The following is a 23,808-nucleotide window of genomic DNA, read 5'->3' on the forward strand; positions in this document are numbered from 1 at the left end:
GATGTTATACTATTGGCTGACAAACCTTGTAAGAAGTTGCAACCTGCTGTCAGAATTCTGACACAGAGATCAACAAAACAATCATTCTAAAATGATTACTTCACAATCATAATGTTTTTAAAAAAACTTTTTTTCTGCACCTTTCTATGAGCTCCTCATCATCGTTCCACACACAGCTGATGTTTTCAGTGAAACACAGGAAGTGACAAGTCATAGAGAAGTCGCATGATTCATGACATCATCAGTTATTCATCTCGGACAGGAAATAGTTTGAGTTTTGGTCTAGAACATTTGGATGTAAACAAACTTACTGTTACCAAAGCATACATACCAAAGCTTCATGTTCTTATGATCATGTTGGTTGGTTGGTTGGTTGATTGAGTCCTCTCTCTTCAGTTTTGACTAAACTCAAATGTTCACATCAGTTCAGATCTGTCAGTGAAAATCTTTAAATGTGTTGAATTGAATCATTCATTGTCACTTAATAACTTAATAACACTTAATCAATAATTAATGTCATTGATCATCATCACTAATCAATACAATCAATCAGAGAAGCCAAAGACTTGTTGTTGGTGACTTCACTGTGTGTCAGGTTGGTTCTCCAGGTTTTAGAACCTGAAACATCAGAACGACCCAGATGACAGATAACTGGCTGACATGTGTCCCCGCCCCCTGAGGCCCCGCCCCCTGCAGTAGTAAGTGTTACCTGTGTTTTATTCTGTCCTGTAGGTTCCTATCCAACACATCTTTCTCTGGTCTGACGGGTCCGGTCCGGGTCCATCAGAACCAATCTCAGGTGCTCACCTCGCAGCGGTTCCACATCTGGAGCCTGAGGCGGGACGCGCTGGGTCAGCCCACCTGGGTGACGGTGGGCAGCTGGGAGGGAGGCGAGCTGCAGGTGGAGGAGCAGGGGGTGTGGCAGGGGCCCAAAGCTCGCCACAGGACGGAGGGGACGGGCAAGAGGACCAGGGGGCGCTGGAGGGCAGGGATGCCGGTGCTGGGGAGTCGGGTGCGAGTGGTGACGCTGGTGGAACATCCCTTTGTGTTCACACGGGATGTGGACGACGAGGGCAGCTGCCCGGCTGGGCAGTACTGCCTTGATGCCGGCACCAACAGCTCGGAGACTCTGGAGAGGTTCTTCCAGGAGGTGGCGGGCGGGAACAGCAGCTTCCTGCCACCAGAGTACAATAAGTGTTGCTATGGTTACTGCATCGACCTGCTGGAGAAGCTTGCAGAGGACCTGGGCTTCGAGTTCGACCTTTACATCGTTGGGGACGGTAAGTACGGCGCATGGAAGGGTGGTCGCTGGACGGGGCTGGTGGGTGACCTCCTGAACGGGCTGGCAGACATGGCCGTCACCTCCTTCAGCATCAACTCAGCTCGCAGTCGTGTCATCGACTTCACCTCGCCCTTCTTCTCCACCAGCCTGGGCATCCTGGTGCGCAGTAAGGACACGGCAGCCCCCATTGGTGCCTTCATGTGGCCCCTGCACTGGTCCATGTGGGTGGGCATCTTCCTGGCGCTGCACATCACGGCACTCTTCCTCACGCTGTATGAGTGGAAGAGTCCGTACGGCATGACGCCTCATGGACGCAACAGGATCCGTGTGTTCTCGTACTCGTCGGCTCTGAACCTGTGCTACGCCATCCTGTTCGGACGCACCGTCTCCTCCAAGACGCCCAAGTGCTGGACGGGTCGCTTCCTGATGAACCTGTGGGCCATCTTCTGCCTGTTGGTGCTGTCCAGCTACACTGCCAACCTCGCCGCCGTCATGGTGGGCGAGAAGACCTTCGAGGAGGTGTCCGGGATCCACGACTCCAAGGTGAGAACTTTAGATCTTTGATTCCATGTGAGTCTCTGAACAACACATGCAGGTGACTGCAGGTACTGACCTCTGCTACATGGTGATGTCATCACCATGTGACATCATCAAACACCAGTCAGGTGTCAGTGTGATCACTGAATCAGCTCTTTGGATTCAATCATCAATGATCCTGACGACTAAACCGATCGATGAAGTCGATCAGGACTCTTTGATGAACGTTTATGTTAAGATATTGATGAGTGCAAATGTAACGTGTCAAACATAAAGTTTCATTGTTCAGAGAGTTGACAGGAAGAGAAGAAGAAAACTCAATGAAGATCCAATAATAGATTAATATATTTAGTTTTAATGGAAACAGAAGTCAAATGTGACTCCAGCGTGATGTTCACTCTTTCTGTGGTGAAATAACGACAGACTAAATTTGTTCTCTGGGTCACCTGCCTCGTCCTAATTACACTTTTAATTCAGCAGTTGATTGAAGCATGAAGTGAGTGTTTAAACAGCCAGGGCTGCTGGGAGATGGGGGGGGGACATCTGTGTGTGATTAGCTTTTTATAGAGCAGAAAAACACTGTGACGCCTTCTCAACGTTGTCTGAATGTTCCTTCAGCAGGTGCGTGTGTGTGCATGTGTGTGTGTGTGTGTGTGTGTGCGTGAGGCTCGTTAGCTTTAGAGATTTCATCCATCAGATTTCTGCATTAAAACAACTCGATGTTTGTTCTTCATGTTCATCATCACAAATGTTTCCAACAATGTTCGAACCAGACAAATCCACACGTCTCCTCAGACTAACGCTGCGTTTCAGTTGATCGCCTGTAACTATGACTTCAGGAGAGAGGAAGATGAAGAGGAAGAGGAAGGAAGTCGGAGAATGAGACGAAACATAACATGAAGAAAACTTTAAATCGTTACCTCGTCTGTCAACATGTGTGCATTCAAGACAATGTAACGACGCGTCACATTGAAAATAATATGTATTGAAGCAAACCAACACGATCGAGACTCACAGAAACACACTGAGCTGATGTGACATGAACATTATTATGAGCAGGAACATCACCTGTAACCCACCGACCTGCAGAACGAGACAAAACCAACCTTCACACCACCAACCACCTCTTTCTCCAGACGAGGTCACTGAATCACCTCCTGACTTCAGCCTGAGCTGTTCTCATGTTTCTGTACTCCAGTATGAAGTCAGTGAATTATCTCTTCATTAAACTCCTACTTTCATTCTTCTTCTTCTTCTCCTCCTCTTCTTCTTCTTCTTCCTCTTCTTCTTCGTTGGTGTGTCAGCTGCATCACCCGTCATGGGGTTTTCGTTTTGGGACGGTGAGGGAGAGCAGCGCCGAGGACTACATGAAGAAGAGTTTTCCAGAGATGCACGAGTACATGAGACGCTTCAACGAGCCGACTACGCCTGAAGGAGTTGCCACTCTCAAGTAAGAGAACCAACGAGAACCAATGAGAACAAGAGAGAACAGAGGAGAACCAATGAGAACTAGAGGGAACAAAAGAGAACCAATGAGAACTAGAGAGAACAGAGGAGAACTAGAGGGAACAGTGGAGAACCAATGAGAACTAGACGGAACAGTGGAGAACCAATGAGTGAGAACTAGAGGGAACAGAGGAGAACTAGAGGGAACAGTGGAGAACCAATAAGAACTAGAGGGAACAGAGGAGGACTAGAGGGAACAGTGGAGAACCAATGAGAGCTAGAGGGAACAGAGGAGAACTAGAGGGAACCATGGAGAACCAATGAGAACTAGAGGGAACAGAGGAGAACTAGAGGGAACAATGGAGAACCAATGAGAACTAGCGGGAACAGAGGAGAACTAGAGGGAACCGTGGAGAACCGATGAGAACAAGAGAGAACAGAGGAGAACCAATGAGAACTAGAGGGAACAAAAGAGAACCAATGAGAACTAGAGAGAACAGAGGAGAACTAGAGGGAACAGTGGAGAGCCAATGAGAACTAGCGGGAACAGTGGAGAACCAATGAGAACTAGTGGGAACAGAGGAGAACTAGAGGGAACCGTGGAGAACCAATGAGAACTAGAGGGAACAGTGGAGAATGTTTGCATTAGACAGAATGTTGAAACTTTGCTTCAGTTCAGTTGTCAGCTCAATGTCGTCACGTCACGGTTCTGCTGCTCCAGTTTGGTTTAGACACACGTGGTTCTTTTAGGAGAACATTATTTTTGTTTTTAAATAACTGGCTCTGTCTCCACACACACAGCTGGGGTTTGAAAATGTGCCAACATCTCGTTAAAAACATCCACTGTGACCGGACACACAAAACCAGAACAGACCAGAACCAGAGCCCGGTCTCCAGCTGAGTTGTGTGTTACCAGTTGCTGCTGTTGTGTTAGCAGCTGTTAGTTGCTGTTTGGTTGCTGTAGTAACTGTGTTGCTCTGTGTTGAAGGACAGATCCTCCTCAGCTCGACGCCTTCATCATGGACAAAGCTCTGCTGGACTACGAAGTTTCCATCGACGCCGACTGTAAACTGGCAACTGTCGGGAAACCCTTCGCCATCGAAGGTGAGACTCTGTGTGTGTGTGTGTGTGTGTGTGTGTGTGTGTGTGTGTGTGTGTGTGTTCACCTCCTCTGAGTTTTTTTAATGAAACATGTTTCATGAAGTTTCATCATCTGGACCAATCAGATGAGAGGATGGTGTCCCTGCAGACGCTCTGACAGTTTAAAGACGTTTAGTCTTCAAAACTCAACTTGACTCAACGGCTCATCACTTGATACATGTTTACACTGTGTGCAGTCTGACACAGTCACGTCAATCACTACATGCTGCAGAGTCACATGACTCTCACTGCATGCTGCAGAGTCACATGACTCTCACTACATGCTGCAGAGTCACATGTTTATACACATTAAACAAGAGGAGTTAAACACAAAGCAGGTTAGCATGTCGTGACTCACAGGCTGTTGAGTTTATCAGCATGAAATAAAACCTGGATCAGAGACGGTCGACATGAAACTTGTTGTTGAAAGATTTAATATATAAAAAGATACAAAGAGATTTATATACAAACAGTAACTGAGACTGAATCTGATGAGAACTTCGGATTCATCACACAGACAGAAAGAAGTTCACTCAGTTATATATTATTTATAGGATCCAGCTGTGCTATGGCCCAACCCAGTTTATTGTTGTTTGTTGACAGGTTATGGTATCGGCCTGTTGTTTATTGTTTATTGTTGTTTGTTGGCAGGTTATGGTATCGGCCTGTTGTTTATTGTTTATTGTTGTTTGTTGACAGGTTATGGTATCGGCCTGTTGTTTATTGTTGTTTGTTGACAGGTTATGGTATCGGCCTGTTGTTTATTGTTGTTTGTTGACAGGTTATGGTATCGGCCTGTTGTTTATTGTTTACTGTTGTTTGTTGGCAGGTTATGGTATCGGCCTGTTGTTTATTGTTGTTTGTTGACAGGTTATGGTATCGGCCTGTTGTTTATTGTTGTTTGTTGTTTGTTGACAGGTTATGGTATCGGCCTGTTGTTTATTGTTGTTTATTGTTTGTTGACAGGTTATGGTATTGGCCTGTTGTTTATTGTTGTTTGTTGACAGGTTATGGTATCGGCCTGTTGTTTATTGTTGTTTGTTGTTTGTTGACAGGTTATGGTATCGGCCTGTTGTTTATTGTTGTTTGTTGACAGGTTATGGTATCGGCCTGTTGTTTATTGTTGTTTGTTGACAGGTTATGGTATCAGCCTGTTGTTTATTGTTTACTGTTGTTTGTTGGCAGGTTATGGTATCGGCCTGTTGTTTATTGTTGTTTGTTGACAGGTTATGGTATCGGCCTGTTGTTTATTGTTGTTTGTTGTTTGTTGACAGGTTATGGTATCGGCCTGTTGTTTATTGTTGTTTATTGTTTGTTGACAGGTTATGGTATTGGCCTGTTGTTTATTGTTGTTTGTTGACAGGTTATGGTATCGGCCTGTTGTTTATTGTTGTTTGTTGTTTGTTGACAGGTTATGGTATCGGCCTGTTGCTTATTGTTGTTTATTGACAGGTTATGGTATCGGCCTGTTGTTTATTGTTTACTGTTGTTTGTTGACAGGTTATGGTATCTGCCTGTTGTTTATTGTTTATTGTTGTTTGTTGACAGGTTATGGTATCGGCCTGTTGTTTATTGTTATTTGTTGACAGGTTATGGTATCGGCCTGTTGTTTATTGCTTATTGTTGTTTGTTGACAGGTTATGGTATCGGCCTGTTGTTTATTGTTTACTGTTGTTTGTTGACAGGTTATGGTATCGGCCTGCCTCAGAACTCTCCTCTGACCTCCAACATCTCAGAGTTCATCAGCAGGTATAAGTCTGAGGGTTACATGGACCTGCTGCACGACAAGTGGTACAAAGTGGTTCCATGTGGGAACAGAGTGTTCGCCGTCACTGAGGTCAGTGTCAACATGTTTACAAACAACATGTGAACATTATTTAAAAAAAACATGTGCACACCGTTTTTGAGTTTTTAAAAAGAATAATTTGCTCACATTTGTCATTTTGACAGATTTGTTTCTTTATGGATTATTCCAGTTTTGGTTTGATTGAAAAATAAAATGTAAATAAAAATCTTTACAAACATAATTAAATTAAACCTAAATATGTTAAAGATATTGTGAGTATACATTGTGTATTTGTATTACTTTGCATATGAGTAGTAGTTTTATTAGTAGGACATTAGAGTACTGAGCTGATTTTTCAGGTGTTCAGCTGCTGCCCCCTGCAGGTCACTCTGACTCACTGACACGATTTGAACATCCACTTGTGATTGTCTTTGATAATGAAAACTTTATTGACACAACACGTTTCAAGTTTCATGATCAGGGCGTGTCATTGTTCATTTATTAAGATGACAGTAAACCTGGACACAAACAGGAGGTGCTATCAAGACATACAATCAGATGAATCAAAGAAATAAATCACGTGGACGTGATGATGAAACATCAGAGTTCAGCTGCTGTCTGAACCTGTTTTATTACATTTTTATTCTTTGTGTTTCTCTCGTGTTTTCACTTATCTAGTGCCATCATCAGGTCAACATTTAAATGTGTCCAATAATTTGGTTTATGAACAAAAACCTGCAGAACTGATGACATTCACATGGGCTGTGTTTACTGAGAATAATCTAATGTTAGCATGCTAACATGCAAAACTAAAATGGTGAACATGACACCTGCTAAACATCAGAATGTTAGCATTGTCACTGTGAGCATGTTAGCATGCTAATGTTAGCTTTTGGCTCAGAGAACAGCTGTTTGTATAGCGTCACAGAGATGAATTTTTAAATGTTTTATAAATTCAACTTATTTTCATCATCTTTTCTGCTTCATTCAATTACAACAAACAAAAATCTGTTTTGTGTTAACATCAGACAAAACATGTTTTCCTGCAATCATAAATCTATGCTTCATTTTGTTTCATTGTGGTCACTGAAATTCCTAAACATGCAGCTGGAAAACAGGAAGGAAAGCCTCGGGACATAAAGTCCTTCTCCTTCTGTGATGTTTTCATCTTTAAAACTGTTTCTTTCTCCATGAAATTTGACTGAAATGTTTTTTCGAGCTGTAGCCAAGTCATATTCCCAATTTGTAATTTGTGAAACATGTTACAGGGCATTTTACTTGACACGTGCTAAAAAAATAAGATTAGATAAGATAAGATAAGATTTACAGCCTCACCCCACACCATGTTCTCTAATGCAGACATCAAGTTTAAATATTTGACCAACAGTGTTTTACAGGAGGATGATCTGAACAGCTGTTCTATTCACACTTAAAATGTTTTTTGTCTTTTCAATGTAATTTTCAATCTATGAAATCAATCTGTGCCTTTTTTTTGCCAAGCTTCTCTCAAGTTTTACTCTTTCAAATAATCAACCATCTACAGAACTTTTCAATATGCTATTTTTCTACTTCTTCTCATCATCATTATCATTAATTATTATTATTATTGATATTGTTTAAAATGAGCCTCTTATCGTTTAACAGAAAAATACATCATACAAACAGCAACTTTTGCAGCCTTGTCAGTCTGATGGCGAGTTATCACCTTTCTGTCATCACTAACACACTGTTAATAATCAAAGAAGCTCTGAGGCTTTGTTATATGTTATAATACAAGATTTCAGCATTGAGCTACAATCAGGCAACATTCATTACATTACATACATTCAGTAGCTTCTTTGTACAGTCAAACTAACCAAAAGCTTCTTATTGATCATCATTATAAAGTTTCAGGGCCTTCCTGTAACCATGGTAACTCAGAGGGGAGGGAGAGACGCTGAATGAAGCCGTTTACACAGATACACTGCAGACAAAGTCCAGACTACAGTTGTTATTTCACACATGTAGCACACAACAGGAGTCTCTCCGAGTCAGACGGGTTCTCACGTGCTGACTAAACTCAGCTGATAACTAGCAGCGCGAGTCATGGCTAGCTAAGCAGCTAAACTTAGCGCCGCTCCGTGTTGAGATCCCGCCCTGTGTGGGTCACTGCACTGTCATTGGTCAGGCGCGCACACGCTGTTAACGACACCATTGGCTGTAGAGTGTGACAATCTGTCAATAAACATCAGCCAACAGCTCTTTGATCTGCTTTGATCTCACAAGTCGCCTCTGTGGAGTTTGAATGACGGAAATCCGTCGTAGCGACGGAGAACTTTAATCCATGTTGCTGAAGTTTTTTGGGAACCTTTTCTTCTTCCTCTGTCTCTGCTGTCACACTCTTAACTTTTCTTCTTCCTCTGTCTCTGCTGTCACACTCTTAACTTTTCTTCTTCTGTCTCTGCTGTCACACTCTTAACTTTTCTTCTTCCTCTGTCTCTGCTGTCACACTCTTAACTTTTCTTCTTCTGTCTCTGCTGTCACACTCTTAACTTTTCTTCTTCTGTCTCTGCTGTCACACTCTTAACTTTTCTTCTTCTGTCTCTGCTGTCACACTCTTAACTTTTCTTCTTCCTCTGTCTCTGCTGTCACACTCTTAACTTTTCTTCTTCCTCTGTCTCTGCTGTCACACTCTTAACTTTTCTTCTTCTGTCTCACGCAGACTCTTCAGATGGGGATCAGTCACTTCTCAGGACTCTTCTTGTTGTTGTGTATTGGCGTGGGCGGAGCTTTGCTGACTCTGGCAGGTGAGCACGGTTTCTACCAACTCGTCCTGCCACACATCCGCCGCCGACAGAACCTCAAATACTGGCTTCACACGTCACAGGTGAGAGTGTGTTTGTGTGTGTTCACAACAGATATCATTTTTTTATTAACTGCTGCGTTTGATCCAGAACTATCAGGGTTTCTTTTGAAGACTCATGTTTTAACACAGCAGTCCAACTGCTGCTCTGTGATTGCAACAAATAAGATCTATTAAAGCCAGTCTGAGGTGAACACCATACTCCATCAAGCATCGGATAATTTAACAATATCTTTCTATGAAGACATTATGACTTGTTCAGAATCAACAGTCTTCTGCTGAATTCAGACAAAAACATGACCTCATGTGTTATGAGTCATTTTTATTTTAAGATATTTTTATTGAAAAAGGGAAACTCCATAAACTGCAGGTTTACTGATAGGGTTTGTAATAAATTATGACTACCTGTGATCACCTGAACATACCTCAACAATCAGCTGCACTGAGGATTCACAGTGTGCTGTAACATTCATTCATATGTCATTAGTTATTATTGAATGTGTTTAGTAAAGTCCAGAACATTCTGATGCATCCAGTTTGGAACCAGTCAAGAGATCAGTGAGTCACTTCAACATCTGTCATGTTGATAAACAAAACATTCTCTGCTCAGTCATGAAGCATCATCGGTGTATTATAATTCACTATGACTGTCATGTAATGCACCAGTGGTTCTAAGGAGGTTCTGCAGGAGGTGCTGAAGGTTCTGAAGGAGGTACTGAAGGTTCTGTTGGAGGAGGTGGAGGTTATTCAGGAAGAGGTGTTGAAAGTTCTACAGGAGGTGTTGATGGTTCTGCAGGAGGTGTTAAAGGTTCTGCAGGATGTGTTAAAGGTTCTGCTGGAGGTGTTGAAGGTTCTGCAGGATGTGTTGAAGGTTCTGAAGGAGGTACAGAAGGTTCTATTGGAGTTGTTAAAAGTTCTGCAGGAGGTGTCGAGGTTCTGCAGAAGGTGTTAAAGGTTCTGCTGGAGGTATTGAAGGTTCTGCAAGAGGTGTTGAAGGCTCTGCAGGATGTGTTAAAGGTTCTGCTGGAGGTGGTGAAGGTTCTGCAGGAGGTGTCGAGGTTCTGCAGAAGGTGTTAAAGGTTCTGCTGGAGGTATTGAAGGTTCTGCAAGAGGTGTTGAAGGTCCCACAGGATGTGTTAAAGGTTCTGCTGGAGGCGGTGAAGGTTCTTCAGGAGGAGGTATGGAAGGTTCTGCAGGAGGTGTTTAACATTCTGCTGGAGGTATTGAAGGTTTTGCAGGAGGTGTTGAAGGTTCTGCTGGAGGTGGTGAAGGTTCTTCAGGAAGAGGTGTGGAAGGTTCTGCAGGAGGTTTTTAATGTTCTGTAAGAGGTGTAGAGGTTCTGCAGGATGTGTTTAAGTTCTGCAGGAGGTGTTGAAGGTTCTGCAGGAGGAGGTGTTGAAGGTTCTGCAGGAGGAAGTTTTGAAGGTTCTGAAGGAGGTGTTGAACGTTCGTCAGGAGGAGGTGTGGAAGGTTATGCAGGAGGTGTTGAACATTCTGCAGGAGGAGGGGTTGAAGTTTCTGCAGGAGGTGTTGAAGGTTCTGCAGGATGTGTTAAAGGTTCTCCTGGAGGTTTGAAGGTTCTGCTGGAGGTGTTGAAGGTTCTGCAGGATGTGTTGAAGGATCTGCAGGAGGTGTTGATGGTTCTGAAGGGGTGATGAAGGTTCTGAAAGAGGTGTTGTTCTGAAGGAGGTGTTGAAGGTTCTGCAGGAGGTGATGAAGGTTCTGCAGGATGTGTTGAAGGTTCTGAAGGTGGTGGTGAAGGTTCTGAAGTAGATGTTGAATGTTCTGAAAGAGTAGATGTTGAAGGTTCTGCAGGAGGTGGTGACAGTTCTTCAGGAAGAGGTGTGGAAGGTTCTGCAGGAGGTTTTTAACGTTCTGCAGGAGGAGGTGCAGAGGGAGCTGACAGCTGTTGTCTCACTGTGTTCTGTTGTCAAACTGACTGGCTGTAAAGGTGGATCCTGATCTGACTCCTGTGTTTGACAGAAAATCCATCGAGCTCTGAACATGACGTATGAAGATGTGAAGAAGCAGCGGGTGGAGAAAGAGAAAAGGTTTGTCTTCATGACATCACAGGTCACATTTTAAATAAAGGATAATGACTGTAAAACAATGTTCTCATGTTCCTCTGTTTCTGTTCAGTTGTAACCTGCAGAAGTCTCAACCTCCCTCAGGCCCCCCTGCCCCCCCCGCTCCTGGAGCCTCCGCCAAGTGGAACAACGAGACCAGTAAGGACGCCGCCGCCGCCGCCGCCGCTGTCGCTGCTGCTGCCATCGCCAAGGATGCCCGAGACTTCAAGCGAGTCCACTTCAACCTGGAGACCCTCAACACCCGCCGCCTGCTCGCTCGCATAGCGGCCTCTGACGTCAAGGGAGGCGGGGCCAAATGTGAAGGGGGCAGTCCTGCAAAGCCGCGGCTGCTGAACAGCCGACTGTGTGAGAATGGAGGACCAGCAGCTTCTTTAGCCAGCCTGGTGCTTTCTCTGCCCTCAGCATCCTCCTCTTCCTCTTCCTCCTCATCTGTCCAACCCAAAACTGCTGTCCCTCCTCCTGTGTCAGTGGCCCCTCCTCCTGTTGATGTGGGTCCGCCTCTCACTGCAGTGGCCCCGCCCCGGCCTGGCGAGCTGCAGGAGCTGCAGGAACAGATCGAACAGATGAGGGAGAAGCTGCGGACGGCTCTGGCCAGGAGGGCCGAGATCCAGACAACTCTGGCCAAACCTGTCGCCACGGTAACCAACAACACAACTCCAGTTACCATGGCAACAGCAGCAACTACGACGACAACAGTAACGACAGCAACAACAACAGCAGCGACGACGGGAGCCCCGCCCACCACCGTCACCCCGGTAACGTCCCTCCCTTCAAACATGAGGTGCGTGACGACCATGACGGACCCACCTCACAAAGTCTTGTCCAAAGTCCGTCCCCTCCAAAGCAGACTGACCAATCAGAGGAGGTGATGCTCTCTGTGCAGATCACTGTGAACACAGCGGCCATTTTAAACTGTTGATTATTAATTCTTCATTTTCATTTAGTCTCTTACTGAAACCTGGAAGAAGAGCGGATAATCAGTCATACAAGTTTTTAAATTTTGATTAAAGCACCAGAACGTCATGTCTGGGGACACTTTTTAGTGTAACACCACCAGACTTTCAGCTCCCTCCATTGTGTGGCTTAAAGTTTCCACAGCTGCAAACAGAAATAATATATTATTAAAGGCTAAACCAGTGGGTGAACTAATAGAATGTATTATGTTAAGATTTGTTCAGGTGTAAAATATAAAAAAGTACAAAATAACATTACAGGCTGTCCATTTATTTGTATCTTTATAAGACGTTAAATATTAGGAGGATATCAAGTTTATTTTGTGTATCCGCGCGGTGTAATTTTAAATTATTTTTACATTTATTTTGACTTTTTTAAATGAATTTAAAATATTTTACATTAAAAAAAAACCTAATGTATTAATATACGATAATCCAGAAATGTAAGATGTGAATTGATAAAAAAAAATGAAGGTTCTTTAAAGGTACAAAGAAAGGCATATCTGAAATGTTATTATGTAAATGGCAATAAAAACAAAACCTTTAGTATATTCTGTTCCATTAATGTGTCCAAAACTGATAAACATCTGAATACTGGTTATGAATTAAGTTTAAATTTCATAATTAGCAACTGAAAATATTTGCTGACGTCAAACTAAAATCCCTGTTATGTGAAAATGAAGGGGAAACTCGAGAGGCCCTTAAATTAGTCTTAATGAATGTACAAATGAAGGATCTCAACCACATTGATTTAGATTAAGTTAAGTGCAAATTATTTTTTAAAGGATTCTTGCGTCAGGATGACTCACAATTAGGGGTCACTTATTTCAATGAGGATCAACAGATGACCCCAAAGTAAACCCTGGGGTGCACCAGGTTCAAGCAGTTATTGGTTTGACTCTTTGATTAAATATTTTTGAAGTTGTGCTTCATTAAAGCAGCTTCTTGATCCTTTTTATGAGTTTCTGTGAGACGCTCACCTTTTAATATCAGTAATATTTAAATCTCTGATCCTCAGTTTCCTGCTCAGACTGTTTGGACTGGCCGCTGTGACACTAAATTGTGGACATGTTTGTGGACATTTGTGGTGCAGAAACAGGACTTCCTGTGAGGATTGATGCAGCAGCACGGCAGCTCTGCTCACCAACAGACATCCAAGAACCAACAGGATAAAAAACTACAGGAAGTAAACACACCACCACACAAAAGTAAACCAGGTGGAGACTCAAACTGCAGATTTACATCCAACACAAATGTTGCTGTCAATGCAATAAGTAGTTTGTTCTGTGTGTAAAGTAACAGCACCTTCATGTTTAATGGAACGTTTACAGGTAAGTTTCCTTCAAAGGATGTTCATCTTTCAACAAAGGAACAAATTCAGGTGTTTAACCCACATTTGTGATGGAACCTTTCCAGTTTCACCTCAACTGAAACATTTAAGTTTCATTTATGGTTGTTTTTTTTTATCTTCAGTATTTTTCTGTGGAGTATTTGCACAGTTTACTTGTTGGGAACATTTTCAATGGTGAATCCCTTAATTCATGATAATGATCCAACAAACCCCTTTAAAAACCCCTTTAAAAACCCTTAATGTATCAAAAGCCACAATGTAGCCACCAGAATACTAAACCACCAGTGTGTAGAGAACCCCTGAATTTAGTGTTTGTGTGTGTTTTTTCTCCATAAAAAGCCCTTAAACTGTATAGGTAATCCATTTAAGGGGTTTTTAAGGGGATGACTGATACAGAAATGAGTGGATTATCACGTATGAAGGTAGTTTTAGAGGATTATTTGCACATTTGACAAAGAAAAAGTTGGGTAAATTTTAAGGGGTGAAACCCTTAATGCACATTAACGATCTAATAAACCCCTTAACAAACCCCTTAATGTATTAAAAGCCATTAATGTAGCCACCATAATAGTAAACCACCAGCGTGAAGTGAACCCCTGAATGTAGTTTTAAGGGTTTTTTTCTCCCTCAATGTCCTAAAAATGTGCAGATAATCCATTATTAAAATCCATTATTTATCCCCACAATGTCCCAGTAAATACTCAATAATTGATTTACCTGGTAATAATAATGACGTAATCCAGGTATTTTGATGGGATTTTAAGTCATGGATGAATTAATAGATTGTAACATCTTGAGATATTTTATTTATTATCTGAACAGTTTAAAGGCTTTTTAAGTGGTGGAAAACCACTTAAAATTGGACAAATAACATGAAACCATCCCATAGTTTAAACCTTAACTGGGCCTCAGTGCTCAGTTGTTATTTTGTAAAGTTTATTTCTGCTCCTTAAAAAAATCCTTCATCCGTGTGAATAATCCATTAAACCCTCTGAATTGAACTGTATTGATAAACTGTGCAGATAATCTATTAAAATGTCTTAATATGTTACAGTGCATTCATATATTAAATGTCCCTTATGGTTTGTACCTTTGAAGACGCCTTCATCCAAACAAATAAGATTTCTGATGTCTCAATATGTCATTTTTAAACTACTTACTTTAAAAAAAAAATGTAAAAACTCTTAATTGCCATGGTGTTATTGATTATCTGTGCTTTTTAAGGGCTTTTTAAGGGTTTAACTTAATATTTTACAGTCCATTAAATGACCCCTCAAACCCCCTGAATTTAAGGTGTTTTGAGATGGATTCTGTGCAGTTTAAGGAGTTTTTACCTCCTTAAAGGAACAGTTCACTCTAAAACAAAATTCAGTCATTATCGACTCACCCACATGCTGATGAGAAGTCCGGTGTAGTTTCTTATTCCTCAAAGTGCAGCTGGAGACCCGCGGGGCTACCCTCCGCCAACAATAATCCATATAACGAGCGTAAGTGGCACCCGAGACGAAAAGGTCCATAAAACTACACAAAAACTTTGTAATATTCCTCTATACTGCTCGTCCGCTGCAATCCAAGTGTCCTGAAGTGGCGACATCCAGAGTTTACTGGAAACGACGTCATTTAGTACATTTTTCTAGCCTAAACAGTCACTATGCTGTATCTGCCTGGAGGCACGAGTCTCCCTCACAGCCGCTCGCACTACGGAAGCCGCCAGACAAGATGAACGAGACTCGCGATAGATACACACCGGTATTTACTTCCTGCTGTGAGCGACCGAGCGACACACAAACACAAGAGGGATCTGCTGCACTGGTGATTTGAAACTTTGACACTCACAGCAGGAAGTAAATACCGGTGTGTATCTGTCGCGAGTCTCGTTCATCTTGTCTGGCGGCTTCCGTAGTGCAAACGCTGTGAGGAGCCTCGTGCCTCCAGGCAGATACAGCATAGTGACTGTTTAGGCTGTAAAAATGGACTAAATGACGTCGTTTCCAGTAAACTCTGGATGTCGCCACTTCAGGACACTTGGACTGCAGCGGACGAGCAGTATGGAGGAATATTACAAAGTTTTTGTGTAGTTTTATGGACCTTTTCCTCTCAGGCACAATTGACGCTCGTTATATGGATTATTGCCACCGGAGGGTAGCCCCGCGGGTCTCCAGCTGCACTTTGAGGAATAAGAAACTACACCGGACTTCTCATCAGCATGAGGGTGAGTCGATAATGACTGAATTTTGTTCTAGAGTGAACTATTCCTTTAAGTTAAACCTCCTTAAATCGGGCCTGTAGTTTACCGTCCTGTAGAAAGAAAGGATTCAGAGCGTTGTCGCTGTGATTGGCTGTTTTAATCTTGTGATGTCAGAGAGTCAACAGGATGACCATGATGAAGGACTAAAAGCTGCAGTCTTTGAACCTTACTGTGTTTTTATTAACACTGACTGACTTCAACAACAGAAAACTTTATTTCTTTATATCTCATGGACACTGCTCTGGATGCTAACTGCCTCTAGTTGCTACAGCTAGCAGGCCTGCAGTGAGCTTCCTGCACTGAACAGTGCCCCCTGCTGTTTGCACTGAGGACAGTTTATAGCAAAAGTCACAATAACTTTAAACTTAAAGGGGCAGTCCCACATTTTATGAAATCCTCTGTATTCTCCAGAGCTTAGATGTTTCTGTGTGTCCAGGACTGTTAGCCTAGCTTAGCACAAACTGGAAGCAGAGGACACAGGACGCTTCCTGTCTTTGTGCTAAGCTAGGCTAACAGTCCCTGACAAATACTGGAGTGAAAAGAGAGAACTGTCCCTTTATGAATCTCTGTGATAAGCCAGGTGAGACCAGGTGTTCCCACAGATTCAATCCATGTCTTCCCTTCAACTGTTTGTTTCTGTGAGGCGTTCACTGACCCGTCTGTTTTAAACTGATGAGTTGTGAGGCATTCACTGACCCGTCTGTTTAAACTGATGAGCTGTGAGGCGTTCACTGACCCGTCTGTTTAAACTGATGAGCTGTGAGACGTTTACTGACCCGTCTGTTTAAACTGATGAGCTGTGAGACGTTTACTGACCCGTCTGTTTAAACTGACGAGCTGTGAGGCATTCACTGACCCGTCTGTTTAAACTGATGAGCTGTGAGGCGTTCACTGACCCGTCTGTTTAAACTGATGAGCTGTGAGGCGTTCACTGTCCCTTCTATTCTGTGTGAAAAGTGAAGCTGAGGATGTTTCTGTTCATGTTGATCTTCACATGGAAAAATTAAAAAGGAAGTCAGTGTGTTACCAAAGTGAGATTCTTGTTCTTGTTATTTCATTTTTTTGTTTTTTTTAAACACTCACTGAAAATGTTTTAATTTCACTGATGTTAAAAATGTGAAATTCAACGAGGAAAAATATTTAAACATAAGAAACAGAAAAAAAGTGAAATACATGTTTTCAGCTTCAGTCATATAATAATAATAATTATTATTATTATTATCATTATTATTTATACAGTGCTTTTCCTAATAAACATTTCAGGAGGCAATGAGGGAAATACGATTGAGTAAAATACTGAACAAGTTATACAATATGAGTCATTGATTAAAATCAAACATGATATCAGATTAAGACATTTACAATGATCATAACAATAATAAACACAGCTCAGGCATGCTGGAAACAAAATAGCGTGCTTGCATTAATAAAAAATGTCTAAATATATCAAATAGTATAAAACATATTCACAGTATCAGGACAGCTATTATTGCAGTTTTGACACACAGCCACTTCCTGTTTACACAGCTCTGTGCGTTGCCTGTAATGGTGGGTCGAGATCCAAAACTCACATTTCATTTCATGTCATGTTTGTTGTTTTCAGTTGTTTGCTGCTTTCTGGATGTTTAAATATCCCTTGGGATACATCAAGTATGTATGTATCCATCCATCCATCCATCCACCCATCCATCAATATCACTAATTATTTTCAGAGTTACACTTTGCACAGGAAGTCAGTCAGTTAATGGAACTTGGGGTTGTAGTACCACTTCAATGTTGACGATACAACACAGTAACATCAAATTCAACACAATACAAGATTACATCATATTTTCAGTAGCTGTTTGCTTTGGCATTTCTCTAATGGTTTCGATCAAAATGGTCATTTAGAAACCCAAGATGGCGGCACGTCTCTCTGTCTGTTTGTTTGTGCGTGACTGAATGATTGATATGTTTGTTTTTGGGATAATACCACAGATCGCTGTGTGAGCTTTTTTACAAATATACTACTAATCCAATTGTAGTATTTGTTGTACTGTTTAGTTTGTATTTGCCGCAAATCGGTCTAGTTTAAGTCGGGACTGATTGACAGGCAAAGTTTGACCTGGTTAACACGGACTGTGCTAGTCCTAGCAGTGCATCCTGAAAAGTCACGGCATTTTTAAAATCCCAGTCTGAAGAAGTAAATTCGTCCACCTCGCTTGTACGGGAACTTATTGGAAGCGTGGCGTACTTTTCCGCCGATTCTGGAGCATTTGGATCATGCTGGCTGGTCGGTCTTCGGAGCCTGTTCAACTACCGGAGCCGGAGTGCAGACATGTCGCTGATTAATGATGGGCCTGATCTCTTCATGATTAAGGAAAGTGCTTTCTTCCTGGTTCCTGCTGCTGGTTTTAAGATGTATTCTGTTGTTTTCAGAAGCAACGGGTCTTGATTTTAACTCTTTTATCCACAGCATTGCTTCATTCACCGGTCTTCCTGTTTACGAGTGACGACACGCATCGTCATTACTCTGCGCAGAAAAACAGGAAAGAAAACCCGTACTGGATTATTCTGTCATTGACTTGGACTCTCGTCGCTATACCTCCTTCTTGGGCTGCTTTACCTCATTTTACTTTTCTGTTCTACCCCGGCTGGTAGCAGCGATGGAGATGCAGAGGAAAAAGTGGTCTCTCGTTTCCGCTCTGTGTTTAACTCTATCAGTATACTTCACTGGGGACAGCTGCCACTGGAATAGCGACTCCGGTCCAGTGCTTACAAATACGGAGCATGCACCATATAAGGGAACGTGTGCATCTGGCTGTGCACTAAATGTCACATCATTCCCTTTGCCTTTGTTTTTTCTCTGTGACACTGTGGACTTGGTCTGTCTGTCCAGTGTCATGACTCTATATGAAAACTTCACATCTGCTTCTTGTGTTGTCCATGACTCCAATAAGGATCGGAGAAGTTGTAACAAATCATACAGGAAATCTTTTATGCAAAAATGTCTAATTACTTTATTATTGTTAATGTCAGGGAATGTGCAGCCAAACCCAGGCCCAGACATCCCTACAAGCTTTGACACACCGGCAGATTTTAAAGAAAGATCTGGTCTTGGTTTCTTACATTTGAATGTACGCAGTCTTGTTTCTAAAATGGACAAAATGAATATCTGGGCACACTCTACAGATGCTGATGTTATTGTCTTATCGGAAACATGGCTAAGCAAATCTATTTCAGATAAAGATATCATGATTAGAGGGTATAATGTATTTAGGACTGACCGCCCTAAAAGAGGTGGGGGTGTAGCAATCTACATCAAAAATAAGTTTCAAGTTAATGTTCTGCTCCCAAAATCTGTAGTTAAACAATTTGAATTTTTAGCCTTGGAGCTTGAAGTCTCTAAATCCATTCCTATAACTGTTGTTATAGGACACCTTCAGCTGATAGTTGGGCTCTGTCCTCTTTAATGCAACTACTTTCCAATATGAACTCCAAGGAATTGGTAGCTCTGGGAGATTTAAATTTGAACTGGTTGCAACCAGTTTCTGATGATTTCAGGGCTTACTGTGATTCACTTAACTTATTCCAGATTGTTGATAGTCCCGCACAGCCAAACATAAAAAATCCAGAAAAATCATCTTTAATAGATGTTATTTTAACAAATGTTCCCCACAAGTATTCCACTGCTTCCATATTTGCAAACGACATCAGTGACCACTGTGTTGTTGCAACAGTTAGAAATGTCAAAATACCAAAAACCAAACCATGTATTTTAGTCAAAAGAGATTTGAAACACTTCTCAGAACAAGGATTCTTTCATGATTTATTTTACTTTGACTGGGAGAAAATTAGTTTAATTGCAGATGTTGATCATGCTTGGGATTTCTTTCATGAGGTTTTTAACAGTATAATCAACAAGCATGCTCCACTAAGAAAGTACAGAGTGAAAAGCCGCAACAATACTTGGTTCACACCAGACTTATCAGATCTCCTGCATAAACGGAACCTAGCATGGGCAAAAGCCAGAAAATCTAAACAGAACTCTGACTGGCTGGTTTTCAGACAACTGCGCAATGCATGTACAGTTAAAATTAGAAAGGCCAAAGCCGATCATTTTCTTTCCCAAACATCAAATAATCTGAACAACCCCTCAAAATTTTGGAAAATTAGTAAATCGTTATCAGAAAATAATAATAAAGGCTTGGAGCTTCCCCCATGCATTGTGAAAAATAAAAGAAAAATTACAGACAAGGCCAAAATGCTCGATTGTTTTAATGAACATTTTATAGCCTCTGGGTTTTTATTTGAGTCCTCCTGTCCTCAGCATGACTGTTCTTCTACAGAAGAGTCTGTTGGCCAGGATCCATCAAATCAGACTTTTACTTTCAGTCCTGTTACAGTTTCTGAGGTACATAAAGCCCTCAAGCTTTTGGTCACGACTAAAGCTGCAGGCCCTGATAAACTGGACCCTTACTTTTTAAAGTTAGCAGCAAATTTTATTGCCACTCCTTTAACACACATTTTTAATCTTTGCTTGATCACAAATGTAATTCCTCGTATCTGGAAGTCAGCCTTTGTTGTTCCCCTGCTTAAAGGGGGTGACCCCACTATTTTAAATAACTACAGGCCCATCTCAAAACTGTCTGTCCTGGCAAAGGTTTTGGAATCCTTTGTTAGTGATCAACTATAGGATTTTTAAAATCGCAATAATGTTTTATCTGACTTTCAATCTGGTTTTAGAAAAATGCATAGCACAACAGCAGCTCTTAAAGTTTTAAATGATTTTATTGAATCTATGGATAACAAGCAGCATTGTGCAGCCCTCTTTATTGATCTTTCTAAGGCATTTGACACAGTGGACCACCTTGTGCTTAAGCACAGACTATCTAAAGCTGGACTGTCTCAAAAAACTGTTAGTTGGTTTGTTAATTATCTTACAGACAGGACACAGTGTGTGCAGGCGGAGGGCTGCACCTCTAGCTCTCTCATTGTGAGTAAAGGTGTACCCCAGGGGTCAGTCCTGGGGCCACTCCTATTCTTTTTGTACTTCAATGACATTGATCAAAATGTGTCAAATGTGAAATCTCACTTTTATGCTGATGATACTGTACTCTACAGTTCAGCACTCACCCCAGAAGGAGCCCTCTCCCAGTTACAACTTGCTTTTAACATGGTTCAAGAACATTTGTATGCTTTAAAACTTGTTTTAAATGCTGACAAAACTAAAGTCATGCTGTTCTCTAATATGAAACCAAAACCACAAAATCTGCCCTCAATCCTCTCTTCTCAGGGTTTGAAAATTGAGTGTGTTTCCAATTACAGATATCTTGAGATATTAATTGATGAATCCCTCTCTTTCGCAAATCATATTCAGCAGCTGGTAAAAAGATTGAAACTGAAACTGGGTTTTTATTTTAGGATCAAATCCTGCCTTTCTTTTAAATCAAAAAAGAGACTGGTTTCTGCCACTTTTATGTCTGTTCTGGACTACGGTGATGTTGTATATATGCTAGCCTCATCTCAAAGCTTACATGCTCTTGTCACTGTGTATCATGGAGCTCTGAGGTTCATCACTGGTTTTAAAGCGCTTACTCATCACTGTACACTGTATGAACGGGTTGGATGGTCCTCCTTATCAATACGTAGACTGAGACACCTGCATATTCTCACTTACAAGGCAATCTTAGGTTTACTTCCTTCTTATCTTTTGTCCTACATTAACCAAAGTAATGCTGGGACTTACAATCTTCGGTCTCAGGATTTGTTCTTGCTGTCTGTCCCAAAAGTCAGAACTGAACTGGGAAAGACAGCGTTTAGGTCTGCTGCTCCCTCTGCCTGGAACATGTTACAGAAAACTTTGAAACAAAATGAGTTGGTCTCATTGAACACTTTTAAGGGGAAATTGGATGACCTGGAGGCTGAAACATCTAGCTGTAGATGTTTTGCCTGAGGCTTTTATTTTAGCTGACCTTGAAATGTTTGCTGTTTTGGATGATAAGTGTTTTTGATGTTTGTGTCCACCTTGTGTTTGTGCGTATGTATGACTATGCTGCTGTCTGTCTTGGCCAGGACACTCTTGTAAAAGAGATTTTTAGTCTCAATGAGTCTTTTCCTGGTTAAATAAAGATTAAATTAAATTAAATTTAAAAAAGAAACGGGTCATGATGCGTTTTTAAATCCAGACGCTCAAGGCTGGGCTTTCAGATCAGTCAGTTCCTCAGCAGCTTATCAGCCAGCTGGTTGTAGTTCATCCTCCTCAGGATCTCCTCAGTGACCTGCTTGGCCCCCTCAGCGTGGTACTGCTGGACCATCAGGTCCATGGTTCTGATTCTGTCTGCTGCCTCCAGCCGACAAACGGGGATCGGGTTAGACTCCAGAGTCACATCCACTGACTCCGAGACACAAACTGGAACAGATGACACCACAACACTGGCTACACTGGATTCAAACTGGCTTCACTGGATTTAAAAAGACCACAACACTGGTAACACTGGATTTAAACTGGTTTAAATGGGTTCAAAGAGACCACAACCCTGGTTACACTGGATTCTAACTGATTTCACTGGATTCAAACTGGCTTCACTAGATTTATAAAGACCACACCACCGGTTAGATTGGATTCTTACTGGTTTCAGTGGATTCAAAGGGACCACAACACTGGTTACAATGAATTCAAACTGGTTTCACCAGATTTATAAAGACCACACCACCGGTTAGATTGGATTCTTACTGGTTTCAGTGGATTCAAAGGGACCACAACACTGGTTACATTGAATTCAAACTGGTTTCACTGGATTCAAACTGGCTTCACTGGATTTATAAAGACCACAACACTGTTTACACTGGATTCAAACTGGTTTCACTGGATTCACAGAGACCATAACACTGGATTTATATACCACAACACTGTTTACCCTGGATTCAAACTGGTTTCATTGGATTCACAGAGACCATATCACTGGTTTCACTGGATTCACGGAGACCATAACACTGGATTTATATACCACACCACTGTTTACCCTGGATTCAAAACTGTTTTCATTGGATTCACAGAGACCATAACACTGGTTACACTGGATTTTAACTGGTTTCGGTGTATTCAAAGAGACCACACCACCAGTTAGACTGGATTCTTACTGGTTTCTGTGGATTCAAAGGGACCACAACACTGGTTACATAGAATTCAAACTGGTTTCACTGGATTCAAACTGGCTTAACTGGATTTAAAAAGACAACAACACTGGTAACACTGGATTTAAACTGGTTTAAATGGGTTCAAAGAGACCACAACACTGGTTACACTGGATTCTAACTGATTTCACTGGATTCAAACTGGCTTCACTAGATTTATAAAGACCACACCACAGGTAAGATTGGATTCTTACTGGTTTCAGTGGATTCAAAGGGACCACACTACTGGTTACATTGAATTCACACTGGTTTCACTGGATTCAAACTGGCTTCACTGGATTTAAAAAGACCACAACACTGTTTACACTGTATTCAACCTGGTTTCACTGGATTCACAGAGACCATAACACTGGATTTATATACCACAACACTGTTTACCCTGGATTCAAACTGGTTTCACTGGATTCACGGAGACCATAACACTGGTTTCATTGGATTCATGGAGACCATAACACTGGATGTATATACCACAACACTGTATACCCTGGATTCAAACTGGTTTCATTGGATTCACAGAGACCATAACACTGGTAACACTGGATTCACAGAGACCACAACACTGGATTTATATACCACAACACTGTTTACCCTGGATTCAAACTGGTTTCACTGGATTCACGGAGACCATAACACTGGTTTCACTGGATTCACGGAGACCATAACACTGGATTTATATACCACACTACTGTTTACCCTGGATTCAAAACTGGTTTCATTGGATTCACAGAGACCATAACACTGGTAGCACTGGATTTTAACTGGTTTCAGTGTATTCAAAGAGACCATACCACCGGTTAGACTGGATTCTTACTGGTTTCTGTGGATTCAAAGGGACCACAACACTGGTTACATTGAATTCAAACTGGTTCAATGGATTCACAGAGACCATATTACTGGATTTATAGACCACAACACTGTTTACCCTGAATCCAAACTGGTTTCACTGGTTTCTATTAGACC

At 41.8% G+C, this 23,808-nt stretch overlaps 1 protein-coding gene across 1 annotated transcript in view; it reads left to right on the forward strand.

The window, feature by feature from the left end:
- grin3bb (glutamate receptor, ionotropic, N-methyl-D-aspartate 3Bb) overlaps positions 1-12,128 on the forward strand; it is a 100,936-nt gene extending 88,808 nt beyond the window's left edge. Inside the window, exons 3-9 of the mRNA XM_073477288.1 lie at positions 733-1,825; positions 3,124-3,269; positions 4,254-4,369; positions 6,091-6,242; positions 8,893-9,057; positions 11,017-11,084; positions 11,173-12,128. Of these exons, the coding sequence (XP_073333389.1) occupies positions 733-1,825; positions 3,124-3,269; positions 4,254-4,369; positions 6,091-6,242; positions 8,893-9,057; positions 11,017-11,084; positions 11,173-11,989 (2,557 nt within the window). The 3' untranslated portion in view covers positions 11,990-12,128. The remainder of the gene's footprint in view (positions 1-732; positions 1,826-3,123; positions 3,270-4,253; positions 4,370-6,090; positions 6,243-8,892; positions 9,058-11,016; positions 11,085-11,172) is intronic.
- Positions 12,129-23,808: the final 11,680 nt, after the last annotated feature.

The sequence above is a fragment of the Pagrus major genome, chromosome 11 (genome assembly GCF_040436345.1).
Source record: "Pagrus major chromosome 11, Pma_NU_1.0".
NCBI lineage: Eukaryota > Metazoa > Chordata > Actinopteri > Spariformes > Sparidae > Pagrus > Pagrus major.